We start from the raw sequence: 19,425 nt of genomic DNA, 5'->3' as shown, positions 1-19,425 counted from the left end.
TTATCTGGAAGCATTACCACGAGGAACTAATCGATACATTATTGCAGTCAGTGTGAATTCAAACCAGGAATGTATTACATTTCTACTTTTGACATTACAAACCAGGTGACACTATCTAATGTGCCTCAGTTGGTATCCGTTGTTCTGTCACCTGGTTTCAAAACTGCAGTGTTCTTTTTCCAATCTCTCCCACATAAACTGGTCCTTTTCTAACCAGATACCAGAGGGAAAGCTGTTAATCATCCATATGCATGGCTGACTATTGCATCAGTAACCCACAGGGCTTTGTTTACTCTCTTGTGTATTTTATTGCTGCATTATTTTACCTTCAGAAATAGATCAAGCATGACACTATTGTGGTTTATACCTTTTATGACCAGGGCTGTTTTATGCCTTTGAACTTTATAAAATTCTACATATTCTGCCTGTATGTTCTGTTTTAGGAAGTACATCATTAGTTTTATTCAGTAAATATTCTTTTAGGCGGTAGTACAAAATAAAAGAATTGGTCCCCCTGCAGGTTTAAGTCATAATGTACTAGTATGCACTGCATGTTAGTACGTCATGACAGACTTGGTTACAGACTGATGCGCTGTCAGGGCTCTTTCTGGTCCCTGGCGCTTCCATCTTCACCTGATCTTCCTTCTGGGTTTCGTGTTTTTAGCAGCTTGATTGGCCAGGCAGAGGTGACGTCACTCATGCGCGTGGGAGTCCCATCACCGCGGCATATGGAGTGAGGCTGTAAATGTGGTCTGGTCTGCGCATGTGCGGCTCAGATCACATTACCCGCTGACTGACAGGTGATAGATTTATGACAGAAGAGACCTCTAGGATTTTTAAATAACTTTACTACCACTTTAAATTTAGTAGCCCTTAGAAAACCTATCACAATTCACTGTGCTGAAGGTATACCTGTATTGGTTGCTTTCGGTTAGAGCAAAGTCTTCAGTTAGGGTTAATTCACACCACATGCAGTCTAGTGCATTTGTTTTCTGCATCAAAAACGCATGAATAGTAGGTTCTATTGGTTTTAATGGCCTAGTTCACACCAGTGCAGTCAGTTCCAGTGCGTTCCAGTTCCAGAAATAAAAGGCAAACATGTTGTATTTTTTTCTGCCCTGAACTGTACTGGAGCATGGTAAAACACATCAGAAACGCACTGGAATGCACCTATACACACACCAAAAATGCACTAAAACACACGTCCTTATTTAAGGTGAAGAAAAAGTAAAGTGGGGGGGGGGGGAAATGCCCTGGAACGCATCAAAAACGCCCATGCAGAAAAGAAGCCGGAACGCATCCGAACTGCATTTCTGTGGTGTGAGCTGACCCTTAAAGCAGAAGTAAACACACCTATACTTTACACCCAAGGAAGATGCCACCTTTTCCTCTGATCTGCAATTGCCATTGTGCAGCACATGTAATCAGCTAGGACATCAGTTATTTTATGGCCTCTTCGGTTGGGAGTGAACCTAAGCACACTAGTAACTGTAAAAGCGATCATTCAGGGTATTCCTTTAATGTAACTGTGTTGGGAAGGTGATTGGTTGCCTTACATAGCCCCCAGTCTTAATAAATTCACAACATTGTATACAGATTGTTTGACCTGATAGGCAGGCCAACAGCCAATTGAGGAGCTCACGTGGCAAGCTAAAAACATTGCTTCTAATTGCAAGGCAGTGGTTAACTTTGCAATTGATTCATGAGAAATGATTTGTTCAAAAGAACAGTAAAAAAATGTGACGTCTGGAAGGAAAACACAGGCGCCACTCTAAGTGCAGAATCTTGAGATTTATTGATAGAACCAAAGGAAAAGGTACTCACAAAGGTAATAATGTACAAAGCATCATAGACAATCACTCCGGTATTTGGATCAGGATGGCTTGAGCGGTTGCGGTATACAGGCAGTAAACGGTGGCAGTCCGCACTTCCTGGTCGCGGGGACACTCGGATGCCGATCCGTCGCCACTTCCGAGATACGTGATTACGTCATGGCGCCGGCAACACGTTCTTGGAGCATGCGCTCCTTCCTCAGGCCGATATTCACCATTGCCCTGGTGTCGCAGACTCTGACGAATGGGCTAGGCTTTTGCGCGTGACCTGGGGGGAGAGGGAGTAGCTCCCCCTGCCTTTGATGAGCTGGAGGGGCTGCAGTTTATCTGTGATGTCTGTCTCTTTGGATGTGGCTCTGTTCTCTGTTTCGTCAGTAGTCCTTCTGCATTTCTTTTGGCCCAAAATGCTCTTTTGTGGGTCAGACATCTAAAAAGACCTTGACTGATATTCCCTTTCAAGGAAATCGCCTGTTTGGTGCTACCCTGGATGACATTAAAGGTCTCGGGGGGGGGGGGGGGGGGGAAGAGTACCTTTCTTCTGCAGGCTACTAAGGGCAAGGACCCTTGTCATAGACGTGGGCCCTCCTTCTTGACTCCTAAGAAGTTTTTTGTCCCTCAAGGTTGATTGACAAGGTATTGAAGCCCTTCCTGTCCTCCTCTGGAGGATCCAATCGAACTTGCCCTGGCAAATCAAGAGCAGGCTTCTTCTGACCCGCCAACAAGGCCCCTTCAGCATGAAGGTGCGCCCTCATCTGTATCTGGGGTGGGGGGATGTCTTTGCTATTTCCCGGACCCGTTGACTCCCCTGGTACAAGTCAGGTGGGTCCACGAGGTAATTCGGTCCGGGGCATCAGCCCCTTGATGATCGGCGATTAGCCGGAAACGCGCTGAGCGTGTTTTACTACAGGGCGTCCTCTGCTGAGACTAGTCTTGCCGCTGCTATGCCTGTTACAGGATCTATGTAAGTGGCTGGCTGCTCTGCTTTTATATTGTATTTTTAATAAATGGAGTTGTTTTAAACTTACTACCTGGCCCTTATCTGTCCCACTCCTATGTGAACCAGTGACTTGTGAGCCTGTATGATCACTATGAGAGGAGAGGAAGTGGAGCTGGCTTGGGATCCTTAGGGCTGGTTGCTTATCAGCTGATCCGTGAGTGGCTTCACTGTGGAAGGAGGATTGCTGTGCTTCCTTTCCCATTGTATATGCTGGCTGAGAGCTTGGAGCTGGTGAGTGTTTATTGCATGAGGGAAGCAGGGAGCTTCTGTGTATCAGCACTTTCACCAGTTATATCCATCTCCCACCACGGGTGTGACCCTCCCCTTCTGACAATATGTATCTGATTGTAGCAGAATCACGCTATGTTCCTTTTTTTCATGTGTTTTTTTTTTTTTTATGCTCTACGAGTGACGGGCTGCTGGAGGATCTTTTCACAGTTATGGTTCTCTGCATAATGCTTTATCTACACTGCTGAACGACTTTATACAACTTTTTACTGTGAACAGTTTCAAAAGCTAAGTGACATTTCCTCTGGGTGCTGCAAATCTTTTTATCTTCTATATACCAGAACTGTGTCTATACATTTTTGCAATCTGCCTTTGTATGCGCATGGATGTTCATACGTATAAAATCGCAGCAAAATCGCTGGGGTTTTTGGCAGCCATTATTTGTTTGTTTGTTTTTTTTTTGTTTTTTCTTTCGCCACAGCGCTGAAAACCCTATTTTAGGTCGATGATCTTCAGCGGCCGAAATTGTTCTGGATCACTACTTGTAACCATTTATGCACAGACATGCTTATAAATATTAAGACAATAATAATGTGACAAAGGGGGACATTCAGACGGCAGTGATTTGTGCCAACAACAACCAACCAACAGTCCGCTTTCATCAGACTAACTACAATGACATTTTCCTCTTTCAATAAATTTTTATTAAAACGTTTTAAGGAAAACAACCTGCAACAGCAATCACATCTACAGATAGAAGCTTAATATCAATGACTTTCAAGTCCTAAGCAGTCGTACTTCGACCTTGCGTACGTAGCGCTTTCATGAGGTAGTCTTGAATTCCACAGCACATAAACAAACATAATTATTTGAACTGTTAAATGTTTTATATAAATTACATTATATTGATTTTATATTGACCCCCCACCTTTTTTAATCGTGCAGGCACTGATGACCGATGAAACGATATCTAATGTGCCAATCCTCATCCTTGGGAATAAAATTGACAGACCTGAAGCAATCAGTGAAGAGAAGCTGAGAGAAATATTTGGACTTTATGGACAAACCACAGGAAAAGTAAGTTTTATTTTTTTCCTCTCACAGATTTATTTTTATATCAATTCATCAGCTTTTCATAATTACTGTGATAGGTTTTTTATTTTGAAAATTTGCTTTTACTTTTAGGTTAAGAAAAACAAATCTTTATCTTCTCCCAGAGCCCAGCTGTCTGTCTCCCCAATATGTAATATTCCTTGATTATAATAGCACACTGCAAGCAGAGTATTACTGTTCAGTGATGGACGGGTGTTTCATGGGACACTAATGGGTAGTGCGAGATTTCTAGGAGCTTCTGCAAGCATCTGTACAGCTCGATGAGGCAAGCGGTGTTCCAGCCCCTCCCCCCCTTCAAAAATTAAAAGTCAGCAGCTACACATACGGTAGCTACTGACTTTTAATATTAGGACACACCTGTCATGGAGTCCAGCAATGTCGGCACCACAGCCGATGTTTCCATCAGCTGTCGGGTGCTGCTGCCGGCATTGCTGGTAAGGGAACACAGCAGTGAAGCTTGGCGGCTTCATGGGCGGGTCCCTACTGCGCACGCGTGAATCACGCTGCGCATTCGAATTGGCTTGGCCGTGGGGGAAGGAGGGGGCCAAACCTCCGAGGGACGGCGCCGTCTCCCGGAAGTGGGAAAGGGTACCTGTCAAAAACAGGTACCCCGTTCGCCCCCTCCCCCCTGAAAGGTGCCAAATGTTGCACCGGAGGGCGGAGAAAGCAAATGAGCGCAAGTTCCACTTTTGGGTGGAACTCCACTTTAATGACAAAATAGTAGATTGGTCCTGGCATGTAGATACATTGTGAGAAGTTATAAAGCAGTAATTGATAAAGGAATTGGCAGAACTCCAGGTTGAGTCAAAATCCAGATTTATTGACTGGACATCCAAATATGACAATCGTGACAAGGTAGACGCGTTTCACACACTGACTGTGTGCTTAATCATTACAAAGAAAAATGGATATAACATCTTAATATATACACACACAAAAATCCAATCATCAATTAAAAAACAAGTGATACAAATAAGGGGTAAACCATTTTCCTAATTACCGAGGACACGGATAGACCCATAAAACATCTAAGTGAAACCAGTGAAAAACCAAATGTAAATGCTGTGACACAAATGTGTATGAAAGAATATTTAAATGCAAAAAAAAATCTGATAAAATCTAAATATGTATAAACTATGTATGAAAATTAAATGTATTGTGATTAAAGATATGGATAAAATTACCATTGTTTAATAATATGTGTCAATTATAAAATGAGAATAAAAGCACAAAAAATATACAAAAATACAAGGAATAGTGAATATATATATTGATATCTGTACAATCCGATTATGTGAATATAAAACTATGCAATAGTTTATTAAATTTTAAATTTTAAAAAAAATTGTCAAATATATAAATCTATTCGTGCATATTAGTTGTATGGGTCAGAAGAAAATCGATCGTATGACATACACAGACCAAACGATATATGTACAATAAAAACAATTATTTCGAACAATATGGTTTTTAAGACAAAATAAACACACATGATCCTGTGTATATATGCATCAATCGGTCACCCATAAAAACAATTACAATCATATCGGGGTGACCGGAGAGAGATATATAGTCCGAGGAGATCAAAGCTACATACATCAGATTATAACACTGGATACGGAACAAGATGGGGGATCCATACATGGTAAGATCTAATTGTAGAGAATCCATAATAGGAAGGATATATGGTTCTGGTCTGTGTATGTTATACGATCGATTTTCTTCTGACCATACAACTAATATGCACGAATAGATTTATATATTTGACAATTTTTTTTAAAATTGAAAATTTAATAACAAACTATTTCATAGTTTTATATTCACATAATCTGATTGTACAGATATCAATATATATATTCACTATTCCTTGTATTTTTGTATATTTTTTGTGCTTTTATTCTCATTTTATAATTGACACATATTATTAAACAATGGTAATTTTATCCATATCTTTAAACACAATACATTTAATTTTCATACATAGTTTATACATATTTAGATTTTATCAGATTTTTTTGCATTTACATATTCTTTCATACACATTTGTGTCACAGCATTTACATTTGATTTTTCACTGGTTTCACTAAGATGTTTTATGGGTCTATCCGTGTCCTCTGTAATTAGGAAAATGGTTTACCCCTTATTTGTATCACCTGTTTTTTAATTGATGATTGGATTTTTGTGTGTGTATATATTGAGATGTTATATCCATTTTTCTTTGTAATGATTAAGCACACAGTCAGTGTGTGAAACGCGTCTACCTTGTCACGATTGTCATATTTGGATGTCCAGTCAATAAATCTGGATTTTGACTCAACCTGGAGTGCTGCCAATTCCTTTTCCTTTATCAAGTTTTCGCGGAGGCGAGCCAGGGCATGCACCAGTGTGCGTCATCAGGCAATTACACCACCTTGAGCAGTGAGTTCTTGTCTCTTCATAAAGCAGTAATTACTCATGAGCTAAAGGGGCTCTCAAATGTGACCCCTGACATCACCAAATGGCCGCACATGAAGTTCAGTATACAGTATCTCACAAAAGTGAGTACACCCCTCACCATATTTGTAAATATTTTATTATATCTTTTCATGTGACAACACTGAAGAAATTACACTTTGCTACAATGCAAAGTAGTGAGTGTACAGCTTGTATAGTGTAAATTTGCGTCCCCTCAAAATAACTCAACACACAGCCATTAATTTCTAAACCACTGGCAACAAAAGTGAATACATCTCTAAGTGAAAATATCCAAATTGGGCCCAATTAGCCATTTTCCTTTCTCTGTGTCATGTGACTCGTTAGTATTACAAGGTCTCGGGTGTGACTGGGGAGCAGGTGTGTTAAATTTGGTGTTATCGCTCTCTCTCTCTCTCTCGCTCTCTCTCTCATACTGGTCACTGGAAGTTCAACATGGCATCTCATGGGAATAACTCTCTGAGGATCTGAAAAAAATAATTGTTGCTCTACATAAAGATGGCCTAGGCTATAAGAAGGTTGCCAAGACCCTGAAACTGAGCTGCAGCACGGTGGCCAGGGTCTTGGCAATAGAAATCCTCACAATCACAGATGGATGGATGATCCCTCTTGCTGGTCAGATCTGACCAGCAAGAGGAATTATCCATCCATCCATCCGTGATTGTGAGAATTTCCATTGAAGTGAATATAGATCCATGTAATGGGGATCAATTGCTTTTTGGAAGAGGCCACACTCATTGGTGTTTGGTGGAGGTTTCATCATCATTATATCACCTGGTTCATGGGACTATTCTTGAGGCCCCTCTGCCTATGGACTTTTATGCTTCTCATATATGATACCATCATCTATAAGGATTTGCATTTATTTTAGCCTTTGCTAATATTGACCGTATCAAGCGCTGCATACTTTGTTTATATTAATGGCTGTGTGTTGGGTTATTTTGAGGGGGAAGCAAATTTACACTGTTATACAAGCTGTACACTCACTACTTTACATTGTAGCAGTGTTTTTTCTTCATTCTTGTCACATGAAAAGATCTAATAAAATATTTGCAAAAATGTGAGGGGTGTACTCACTTTTGTGAGATACTGTATGTAATGCTTGAGAGTATTGTTGGAAACTGCAGATCTAATAGAAAAAAGGAGGGTCAGAGAGTGCGGACATGCTACAGAAAACCATACTGAACTGGGAACATGTTACAAAAGGCAAAAGTAGTAGTGGTGCACCAAAATGAAAATTTTGGTGCAGAAACTGAAAATTCAGGAGGCACTTGGACTGGATAGTTTAAAAAAAAAAAAAATTTATACGTAATGTGGCTGGCGTTTGACTAGGGGGTCACGAGGGGGGGGGAGGGGGCGCGCAACTGTGCATAAAAGTTACGGGGGGGCTGGCTGCAACTGCATTGAAGTCATGAGGGGGGGCAGCTATGCATTGAAGTCTATGGGATACAGCATGCCATTATTGGTACTCTTTTTTTTTTTTTGGTGCATCCCTAGCTAGTAGATATCATTGATTTTATGGTTCTAAAGTCTTTGTTTTTGGTAATGAGTACGTCTAGCAGTCTGGAGCACTTTCTCTTCCTTCCTTTAGGCTACGTTTCCACTATTGCGGCTACTTCTGGGGACTTCAGTGCGACCTTCCTTCTATGAGGGACAAGTCGCACTGAAGTCGGCCCAAAAGTAGTGCAAAAACTAGTCGCAGCAGTTAGAACAGGCCAAATTGAAATTAATGGCTTTTAACTTGCTGTGCGACTTGACATGTGTCAAGTCGCAATAGTGGAAACGGAGCCTTACTTGGCACAATCTTAGTATCCACTGAAACAATTAGCAGAGAGTCAGGCTATGTATTTGCACCTTAAGTGTAGGAAATATCATGAGAGACATCACTGTGAGACCTACTTGCCAAGGCTCCAGAAATATAACAAGTATAGTGATAGGCAGAATAAGAGGAGACGGTCACAATGCCATAATTTTGTATGTATGTAGCTTTGCATTCTTTTATAGTTTGTGGTGTGCCAAGGCTAACAAGGTGATCTCCCTTCATCTGCAGGGAAACGTGCCACTGAAGGATCTTAATGCTCGCCCCATGGAAGTGTTCATGTGCAGCGTGCTCAAGAGGCAAGGCTATGGCGAGGGCTTTCGTTGGCTCTCTCAGTACATTGACTGAAACTTTTTTCTTCTTCTCTCCAACTCCTTCCTTTGGATTGACAAGACAACAAAAAATAAAAACCGATTCTACAGAGTTCAACTCCTCCGGACTTGATCCAGGCGGACTTATCTCTGTGTGGGGCAGGCCCACATAGGCAGTGATTAACATGTACAACAACCAGGAGTCTTGTGGGACACCCCCCCATCAAAAGTTAATATCCATGAAAACAGTTCTATTTTTTAAGAAAATGTTAATGTTAACAGTGTCCCCTTATCCTTTTATTTCTTTTCTTTTTTTTTTTATCAGTTTGTTTTGTCCGGAGTTTATTATAGGATTTTTTTTATCTATTTAATGGTATTTACATATATCACTAAATACTGATCCACGTATCATTACATTAGAAGTCCACAATAAACATAGTTTTGGGCTGGCCTGCTCTGTAACAGTGATTGTGCTGTGGAAACATGGCTAACATGTATATGAGGGTGATTTTTGCCACATCGGGTTATAGCATTTTGTGCTCCTTGCTTTTCACTCATCTGAAGTGAAACTAGCTATTTGAAGCAAAGGTCGATGTGTTTTGCCCAGTTGAGCAGTTCATGATATTTCCAATATCTCTTGTCCCTAGTTATTTGCTGGCATGTATGCTCAATCTTGTCCTTAAACTGCCAAAGTCATATGGCTAACTTGGCAGTTAAAGGGTTAAGTGTTCCTGCCTTAATTACATAGCGATAACATTGCACAGAGCATTGATGTGCAGTAACCATTGCAAACCGGCATATGCCTGCTTTTTAGCAGGTACATGTGCATGTTAAGGCAGGTGGTTACTGCATGACTGTCCTCTGCAACATTTTGTGAATCGATGCCCTATCACTGCAAAGTGGTCAAGCTGCCCTTTGGCAGTGGAAGAGATTTCGGAGTGTACTCCTTTTTAGGGTCATGGTGTATGGACAGTGATGAGTGCATTAAAATATTTAGAAAAGATATACTCAGTTTATTTCATATTTCCCAAATGTTTTAGTTGCTTTTTAAAAACCACTGGATTGTCCAGTCCCAGTTTGCAACTATCTAGAATTTGCAATAAAGTAAACACTCATATGTAAATGTTTTGTGGAGTGATTTTTGGTACCTTGTTCTGGGAGACCTAAATAGACCCTGTCATTTTGCAGATTCAGAGCACAGTGACTGTATTTGCACAGTGTTATACCCCCTCAGGCATATGCACTTAACCCAGCATTCCAAAAAAAATCATCTATTATTTGGGAATATTATAGCCAAAGCATACGTGTCAACTCATGTATAAAAATTATGTAAATAGCTTTATTGATACAAACACATTAGAGTTAGATTAAAATACAGTGCAGTTACATAGTGGTGACCTTATCCTTGACCATAAATAGGTAAATGCTAGGCATCCAATGTGTTTTTCGAGACAGGGCTCTATAATTCTTCAGGGATGCCCATACATAGGTTCAAGAATGCTCCAACTGTTAGAGCTCTCAAACATAGTCACTTAAAAATTAAGAGCTACTTACAACGGACAAGCTACTGTTATCAACCATGCGAGACTGAACATTGATCCATTTACGGTGCCTTGAAAGTATTCTTACCCCTTGAAATTTTCCACATTTTTATCATGTTACCACTAAAAACGTAAATGTATTTAATTGGCATTGTATGTGATAGACCAACACAAAGTGGCACATAATTGTGAAGTGGAAGGAAAATGATAAATTGTTTTCAACATATTTAGAAAATAAATATCTGAAAAGGGCGGCGTGCATTTGTTTTCAGCCCCCTTTACTCTGATACCCCTAACTAATATCTAGTTGAATCAATGGCCTTCAGAAGTTGCCTAATTAGTAAATAGCGTCCACCTGTGTAAATTTTAATCTCAATATACATACAGCTGTTGTGTGAAGCCCTCAGAGGTTTGTTGAAAAACCTTAGTGAACAAACAGCATCATATACGCCAAGGAACACATCAGACAGGTCAGGAATAAAGTTGTGGAGAAGTTTAAAGCAGAGTTAGGTTATAAAAAAATATCCCAAGCTTTGAACATCTCGTATAGCACTGTTTAATCCATCATCCGAAAATGGAAAGAATATGGCACAACTGCAAACCTACTAAGACATGGCCGTCCACCTAAACCGGCCAAGGAGAGCATTAATCAGAGAAACCCATGGTAACTCTGGAGGAGCTGCAGCGATCCACAGCTCAGGTGGGATAATCTGTCCACAGGACAACTATTAGTTGTGCACTCCACTAATCTGGCCTTTATGGAAGAGTGGCAAGAAGAAAGCCATAAGAAGTCCAGTTTGCAGTTTGTGAGAAGCCATGTGGGGGACACAGCAAACGTGTGGCAGAAGGTGCTCTGGTCAGATGAGACCAAAATTGAACTTTTTAGCCTAAAAGCAAAACGCTATATGTGGTGGAAAACTAACACTGCACATCACCCTGGACACACCATCCCCACTGTAAAACATCTTGGTGACAGTATCATGTTGTTGGGATGTTTTTCTTCTGAAGGGACAGGGAAGCTGGTCAGAGTTGATGGGAAGATGGATGGAGCAAATTACAAGGCAATCTTAGAAGAAAACCTATTTGAGTCTGCAAAAGACTTGACTGGAGTGGAGGTTCACCTTCCAGTAGGACAATTAGTTACATAGTTTGTGAGGTTGAAAAAAAGACATCAGTCCATCCAGTTCAACCTATGATGTGTGTGTGTTTTTGCTGTTAACCGTACATTGTATACCCCTGTATGTTGTGGTCTTTAAGGTGCCCATCTAATAGTTTTTTGAAACTATCGATGCTCCCTTCTGATACAACTGCTATAGTTACATAGTTTGTGAGGTTGAAAAAAGGACAATGATGCTAAACTAACAGCCAGAGCTACAATGGAATGGTTTAGATTAAATCATTTACTACCCCCCCCCCCCCCAGAGCCCCTCTGCTTGAATACAAATGCACACCACTCTGTTCAGATATTTATTTGTAAAAATAACACAACAAATCTCTATCGCATAAAATCCCAATAAAATAAATTTACTTTCTTGGTTGTAACATAGCAAAATGTGGAAAATTGCAAGGGGTATGAATACTTTTTCAAGGCACTGTAGTCCTGCCACATACAGTCTTAAGTGGCCTCAGTACTATATACATATTCAGCAGTTTCAGCCACTCTAATGTCTGTGTATCCTTTTTGGCAGCATAGAGGTCAGTATTTGGGATAAAAACAACCTGCGCCATCATATAGCTGCCTCATCAGCCATACGGGTCTGGGCCTGACCTTGATGCTCCCATTTGGGAATCCACAAGAGAGCACCAGCATATATCTACCCTTCATTTTTATTTTAGCCGCTATACATTTTTGAAAGCTCAAACATAGTTGGAACATACTTGAACTGTATGTGCATCCCTAAAGAAGAATTTTAAAGCCCTGTCTCGAAAGGCGTTTGATGCTTAGCATTTACCTATTCATGGTCAAGGTTGATGTCTGTAATCACCACTATGTATACTACATGTGTATGATCTAAACGCACTGTAGTTTAAATGAACTCTTATGTATATCAAAGCTATTTACATTACTTCACACATGTTGTGCCTATAATAGTCCCAATTAAGAGTATTTTTTTTGGAATTCATGTTAAGGGTTGATGACACCGCTCTATTACTCTACCATAATCTATTTCTCTTTCTTTCATTGACGGACACAGCACTTCATCTTCTTGACCCTAGGGTTATACTGCCCCCTACAGGAGTAGGACACTAGGCGAAAAAAAAAAAAGTTTGGGCACGCCTATGGGACAGTCCCTGGGAGTATAATCCACTTCCTGCTATAGGTCTTCAGTTTTTTCCTGCCTAGTCAGAAGTAATGACCTAGTTCCTTGCTGGGATCTCTGGTCCTGGCATTATTTTTAAATGGAATAATTTTTTCTTTTTTTCATTATTTTGTTTCTGTGAGAATCTACAATGGGGTGCTACACTGGCGATGGAGGTGGGGGGAACGCGCCGCCGGCGACCAAACTATCGTTCCTCGGAAGGGGTAGTTTTTTGTGCTCCAGGGTTCCCTCTGGGGCCCGCGGGAGCCACTTGGTGCCGTCATTTTTTTGTAGCCTTATGTGCTTCTTCCTCAGGCTTCCAAGGGTAAGGAGCCTCGTCGCAGACGGGGCCTTTCTTTTCGGCTCACAAACAGCCTTTTCGTCCCTCGGGGTCTCAAAACGGGATCCACGCCCTTTGGGGTCTCCGCTGGGGGTTCCAAGAAGTCTTGGTCATGCAAACCATGAGCGGGTTCTGTCAGTCCTGTGGACAATCATTCCTCTGCATGAAGGGGCGCCCTCACCCGTATCTGGGGTGGGAGGATGTCTTTGCTGCTTTCCGGTTGCGTAGACCTCCCTGATCCAGGACAGGTGGGTCCACAAAGTCATCCGTATGGCTACAAGATTGAGTTTTAATCATATCCTCCGGAAAGGTGCTTCCCTTCCAACCTGCGCCTGTCCCCAGATCGCTTAAAGGGTCTCTATGGCGTGGTGCAAGACTTGTTACTTCAAGGGGTGATTGTTCCAGTTCCAAAGTCTGAAATGTTTACAGGGTTTTTACTCAAACTTGTTTACAGTCCCCAGGAAGGAGGGCAAGGTGCGTCCAATACTGGACTTAGGAGCATTATCAATTCGTGGCGTTACTTTTTGGTCTCGCCTCCGCTCCTCTGGTCTCCACAAAAGTGTTGGCCCCCGGTTCTAGCATTACTGCGACAGCGAGGGATCCGGTACTGGGGTACCTGGATGATCTGCTCTTATAAGCAGAGTCTTTGACTGCCTTGTTGGACAACTTGGAGATTACTCTGCAAACACTGAGGGAGTTCAATTGGATTCTAAATCTTCAGAAGTTTGCTCTGGTTCCATCCACAAGCCTGGACTACCTGGGCCTGACTCTGTATTCTTCCTCAGCCAGAGTGTTTCTTTCTCTGGAGAAACTTTGAAAGCTGCAGGAGGCAGTTCGGCTTCTGCTATCCAACGGACAGCCGTCTCTTTGGACTTGCTGGGCTTGATGGTGTCTACCTTCGAGGCGGTTCCGTTTGCACAGTTCTACATTAGATCTCTGCAAAAGGAGATTCTGATAAAATGGAACAAGGCTCCTCAGTCTCTGGACAATCTGATCTTGTTGAGCCAGAGTACGAGAGGGTCCCTGGTTTGATTGCTTTATTCTCCCGGATTTCGTCAGGGAAAATCATTTCTTCCCCTGTACTAGACAGTTGTTACCACGGATTCCAGCCTGTCTGGGTGGGGAGGCGTCCTTGGCACGTAGTGTGCCCAGGGGGTCTAGTCTCTGGAAGATCATTGTACTATAGGTCCGAGTGATCAGACTTTGTCTAGATCATTGGACATGTCGTCTCCGGGGGGTGATTTCCTACACTGTTAAAAGCTAGAAAATCTATTTCTGGGAAGATTTACTATCGTACGTGGAAGACGTACATTGCGTGGTGTAAATCCCTCCGAGTTCCTCCTTGTTTCTTTTAGGTGACTCAGAGCTTGGCTTTTCTCCAAGGAGGGGTGCAGTGGTGCCTGGCCTTGGGTACCATCAAGAGCAAGATCTCGGCCTTGGCGGTTTCCTTTCAACTTCCGTTGGCCACACACTTCTTGGAGCGTACCTTTCTACAGGGCGTGAGACACTTGGTTCCCCCAGTGTGGTCTCCATTGCCACCGTGGGACCTCAATTTGGTCAGTTCTCCAGAAGCCTCCTTTTGAAAATATTGGGGAAACTTCCCTGCTTACGCTGTCTCAGAAGGTGGCTTTTTTGGTGACCATTTCTTCTGCGCGCAAGGTGTCTGAATGGGTGGCGGTGTCTTGTCAACCTTACCTGGTGGTTCGCATTGTTAAGATGGTTCTTCGTCCATGTCTGTTGTTCCTTTCAAAGGTCGTCTGTTTTTCATCTGAATAAAGACATTGTGTTGCTCACCCTGTTTCCTAAGCCTAAGCATCCTAAGGAAGTTGCTTTGCACTCCTTGGATGTGGTTCGGGCAATAAGGGTATATCTGGCAGCTACGGAGTCTTTTTGGAAATCAGACTCACTATTTGTCCTCACGGAGGGACCTCACAAGGGCTGGCTGCCTCTGCTGCGACCATTTCCAGATGGATCAGACAGACTGTGGTTCAGGCTTATTCTATTAAGGGTCAGGTTCCTCCTTTCTCTGTCAAGGCACACTCTACTCGGGTGCTCAGTGCCTCCTGGGCCTTCCATCACCAGGCGTCAGTGATGGAGGTTTGCAAGGTGGTCTGTACACACATTCACTAAGTTTTATAAAGTGGATGTGTTGGCATCTGCGGATGCTTCCTTTGACCGCAAAGTTTTGCAGGCTGCTGTTTAGAGGACTTTTCCTCTTTGAAGAGGTTTTTTTTTTTTTTTCTCAGGTGAGCTCCAGTTGTTGACCTTTGGGCTCCAAGTTACCTGGTTGGCTAGGTTTAGCCTTTGGGGAAGTAGTTTTGTTCTGCTGTTCCCACCCCTCCATGTTTGACACTGCTTTGGGACATCCCTATGGTCAAGAAGATGAAGTGCTGTCTCCGTCAATGAACTAAAGAGAAAATGGGATTTTTGACTTGCCATAAAATCTATTTCTCTGATGTTCATTGACGGACACAGCACCCGCCCCTCTATGGAGTTGGGTTTGTTTCTTCTGACACTGCTTGTTACAATACTGAAGACCTATAGCAGTAAGTGGGAGTATACCCCAAGGGACTGCCCCATAGGGGCTTTTTTTTTTTTCTCTGCCTAGTGTCCTACTCCTGTAGGGGGCAGGATAACCCTACGGTCAATAAATTAAGTGCTGTGTCCGTCAATGAACATCAGAGAAATGGATTTTACGCTAAGTCAAAAATCCCATTATTTACTCTACCCAGCATTTGCTCCAGCTAAGGCAGCATATCATTGCTTACAGTTGGACCTGCTGATGGTGGCAACAGCCTAAAATGCCAGCATTATTTGTGTCAATACGTCTTAATTCAACTGAAAGCAAATGTGACAGGGTGACAGCACAGAAGAATGATTGGAAGACACACATTTGTCACCCTGTAACAGTAAGTACCTGGACAAGAGCGTTCATAATGGGAGTATCAGACTTATTTTAATGAAAGCTGCAGATTTAAAAGGATTGAAATGATATTTGAAATTACATTAACATGGTAACAGTTGTATGAGATTTTATTGATTTTAGTCTTGATCGAATTTTCGCATCATTTGATCGTATTTTTTCAACCTGTCAAAAATATGAACATTTTCTCTAGCGCTCATTGACAGACGTAGTCCTCGGTGATACACCACCTTCGGGTTATGTTGCCTCCACAGGAGCAGGACTAGACAGGAAATTAAAAAGCTCTGGCCACACCCTAGGGGCAGTCCCAGAGGGTATATCCTCTCTCTCTCTGCCTCAGCAAATCAGTTATTTTCTGTCTAGTTAGGAGTAAGGACCTAGATACCTTGCTGGGATCTTAGGTCCTGGCAAGAATTTTTTTCTTAAAGGATTTTTTAGACAGCTTTTTTTCTCCAGTGTTCCTGTGAGATCTTCAAGCAAGAAAGCTGAACTGGGCGACGGGCTGGATGTTGAGATCCGGTGGTCACCCCAGTTCAGCCTACGAGCGCGTGCAGGCCATAGCTCCGCGCTGGGTCGGCCGCGACAAAGTCCCATTAAAAGGACTGAACCCGCGAGTTAAACGTCTCGTTGAAACGCCAAAGACCATGAGTCACGGCGTCCGTATCGGTCGACAGCCCTCCCGCCCCGGTGGAGAGGGGTACTGTCAGGAGTTGGTGCCCGCCTGGTTCCGGTATGGTGAGTAGTATGTTCCCCCTTTTTCCCTGACGGGTTTTGTGGTGAACGCGGGCCCCTCTCTGTATGGTAAGAAAGAGTCCTTTCTATCCTATAACATGTCACAGATCCTCCTACTTGAAGTGTGATTTTATGTGTGCAAAAAGCCAGGAGGCTTGGTTTGGGAGCTAACAATCTATTGTATACATGTTTAAAAGATGTAATCTGTGGCATTCTGGGAATCTTATGGGTTAAGTATAAGCTACCTACCAGTCAGAAGCCACGGACATGTAGACTGCCTTCCAAATCAGATCTCCAGCTATTAGCAGGCCTCCCGAACGGCCATGCGGTCCGCCAGGGCCGGTACCGCCAACCACGCCATATCCCCATGCAGAGGTGTGCCCTGCAGCACACCGCTATTCAGTACAGGCCGCCGCCATTTTTTTTGCTGGATCGCACGAGCCGCCATTTTGGCGTAGCCTCGTGTCTCCAGCATGGGGGCGGCCATGTTTGAGGTGATCCTACACCTCGTGGAGCTTGGGGGAGGCGCCGGAAGGCGTGCAGAGGGGCGGAGCCGCCTCCTTTCTTCCTGGGCAGCCAGCCAAAAGACTTCCTGTTTGTCAAGACAGCGCTGTAACCTGTTGCAGTTTAACTCTGAGCATCAAGTGGTGAGCCTGGGGGTCTATCTCTCTCTCTCTCGATCGATAGGGATCCCTAGCAGGTAACACTAAGGGGCTTTTTGTGGCGCTGGGGGTCAGAAAAAGAAAAAAAAAAAAAAAAAAGTTTTTTTCTTTACTTTTGAATTATATTATCCAGGAAGTAACTGGAGTTATCATGGACCCTGCCACACATATTCCCCCACCTGTTTCCCTCGAGGAGGCCTCGGGACCCGCCGGTGCACAGAGTATAGAGTCATTTACAGCAATTTTGGAGTCTATGGTGGCTCGGGTGGAGGCGGCCTGTCAGGGACGGGGGTCAAGGAAGCGACCCCCGCCTACCCCTATACCATCTGACACCTCTGACTCAGATTCAGAGATGGTCACGGCAGTTGCAGGTTCCTCTGCAAGGGCTGTTATCCCAGGTAAAGCCCCCTCAGACAGTGAGGACGCTTCTTCTCTTGCTATAATTCAGGAAGAAGCATTGGTGGACGCACTAGTTGTGGCAGTGCAAGAAACCTTAAAACTTGAGGCTTTACCGGCAGAGGCAACTGGAACAGAGATGCCTTTTGGTACTAATAAGCCCATCAAGACGGCGAAGGCTTTTCCTGTACCTAAATGTTTTGGTAATCAGATTAAAGGAGAATGGGAGCATTCTAAACGTACCTTTACTATTTCCAAGCGTATTGCTAGACGCTATCCGTTTGAGGAATCCATCATTAAGAAATGGACGGTACCACCAGTCGTGGATCCGCCTATTTCCAGGCTGAATAAAGCCACGGTTATTCCAGTGGAGGACACTTCGTCCTTTAAGGATCCGGTGGATCGAAAGATAGAAGCAGAGTCCCGCACTATCTTTTCTCTGATAGGGTCAGCATTTAGACCAGTAATTGTTATTGGTCTAGTTTCCCAGACACTTACGGAATGGGCGAAAATGGTACGCCAAGATCTTAGGGGAAAAGATATTCCCCAGGAGACATCTGATTTGATGGAACAGATCATACAAGGGCTACGGTTTATCTGTGACGCAGCCTTGGACACTACTCCCTTATTAGGGCATGCATCTAAGTTAGCAGTGATCCTCAGACGTGTGCTGTGGTTAAAATGCTGGTCAGCTGACCTAGGTTCCAAAAAGACCTTGACCAATCTCCCTTTTCAGGGGAATCGTCTATTTGGGGCCAACCTAGATGAAATCATTAAGGATGCCACTGGGGGCAAGAGCACTTTTTTGCCACAGGCTGCAAAAGCTAAGGGACCTCGCAACAAGCGAGGACCTTTCTTTACCGCCCATAAAGGGCGCCCGGCTGGTACTAGCGGGAAAGGCAAGACTCCTCCAGGAGGGTTCAAGAAGGGCTGGTCGGACAAGCAGAGGACCAACCCAGCCAAACCCGAAGTAAAGGAGTACACAGCCTGAAGGTGCGCCCCCACCCGGTTTCAGGGTGGGGGGACGTTTTCACCGGTATTCAGGACATTAGATCGAGCATCAACCACTACTACCGGTGCGATTCTTCCCTTCCAACATTTAAGTACCACAGGAAGCGGTAGTTACCGTTCCCTGAATAGATCTTTTCCTTTACCTTTTCCTAAGATTAGTCCCGATACCTCACAGGAATCGGATCTGGTTGACCAGATAGGCCAAGTAGCCTCTAGTCGGGTGACTTCGGTCCCTGAGGTTCAACCAGAAAAGATCACCTTTCCTGATAACTATCAGGTATCTGATAAATGTGTGGGAACAGAAAACGACCAGACTTTCTCGGATGGTCGGGGCCAGATAGCTCTAGGGACGCCTGGTTCAGATCCAATCAGCGCCAGTGGTCCTAGAAATTCTAGGCTGGCCTCCTCAAGCCGGCCTGGCCGACTTGGACATGTTAGTCGCAGACGTTCCGTGGGAACTTCGTCTCAGGGAGTGTCTGTGGTCTCAAGGACCAATTTACCTTCGTGCTTTACAGTCGCTGGTTTTAATGGCCTGGCCATTGAGACCCAAGTACTGAAGGACAGAGGTTTTTCTACTTCAGTCATTCCTACCCTTATTAAAGCAAGGAAAGCGACTTCCAGCAAAGTCTATTATCACACATGGAAGACTTATATTGCGTGGTGCGAATCTTTAGGATTTCCTCCACGTACCTATTCGGTGTCTCGAATATTGGCCTTTTTGCAACAAGGGGTTGAGCAGAAGCTAGCC

General features: G+C 43.4%; 1 protein-coding gene across 1 annotated transcript in view; it reads left to right on the top strand.

Annotated features, from left to right (window-relative positions):
* SAR1A (secretion associated Ras related GTPase 1A) overlaps positions 1-9,895 on the top strand; it is a 62,839-nt gene extending 52,944 nt beyond the window's left edge. Inside the window, exons 6-7 of the mRNA XM_082268072.1 lie at positions 4,003-4,134; positions 8,693-9,895. Coding sequence (XP_082124198.1) covers positions 4,003-4,134; positions 8,693-8,809 — 249 coding nt within the window. The 3' untranslated portion in view covers positions 8,810-9,895. The remainder of the gene's footprint in view (positions 1-4,002; positions 4,135-8,692) is intronic.
* Positions 9,896-19,425: the final 9,530 nt, after the last annotated feature.

The sequence above is a fragment of the Pelophylax lessonae genome (genome assembly GCF_965119305.1).
Source record: "Pelophylax lessonae genome assembly, chromosome: 9".
NCBI lineage: Eukaryota > Metazoa > Chordata > Amphibia > Anura > Ranidae > Pelophylax > Pelophylax lessonae.
This window is presented reverse-complemented; position numbering and strand designations above follow the sequence as displayed.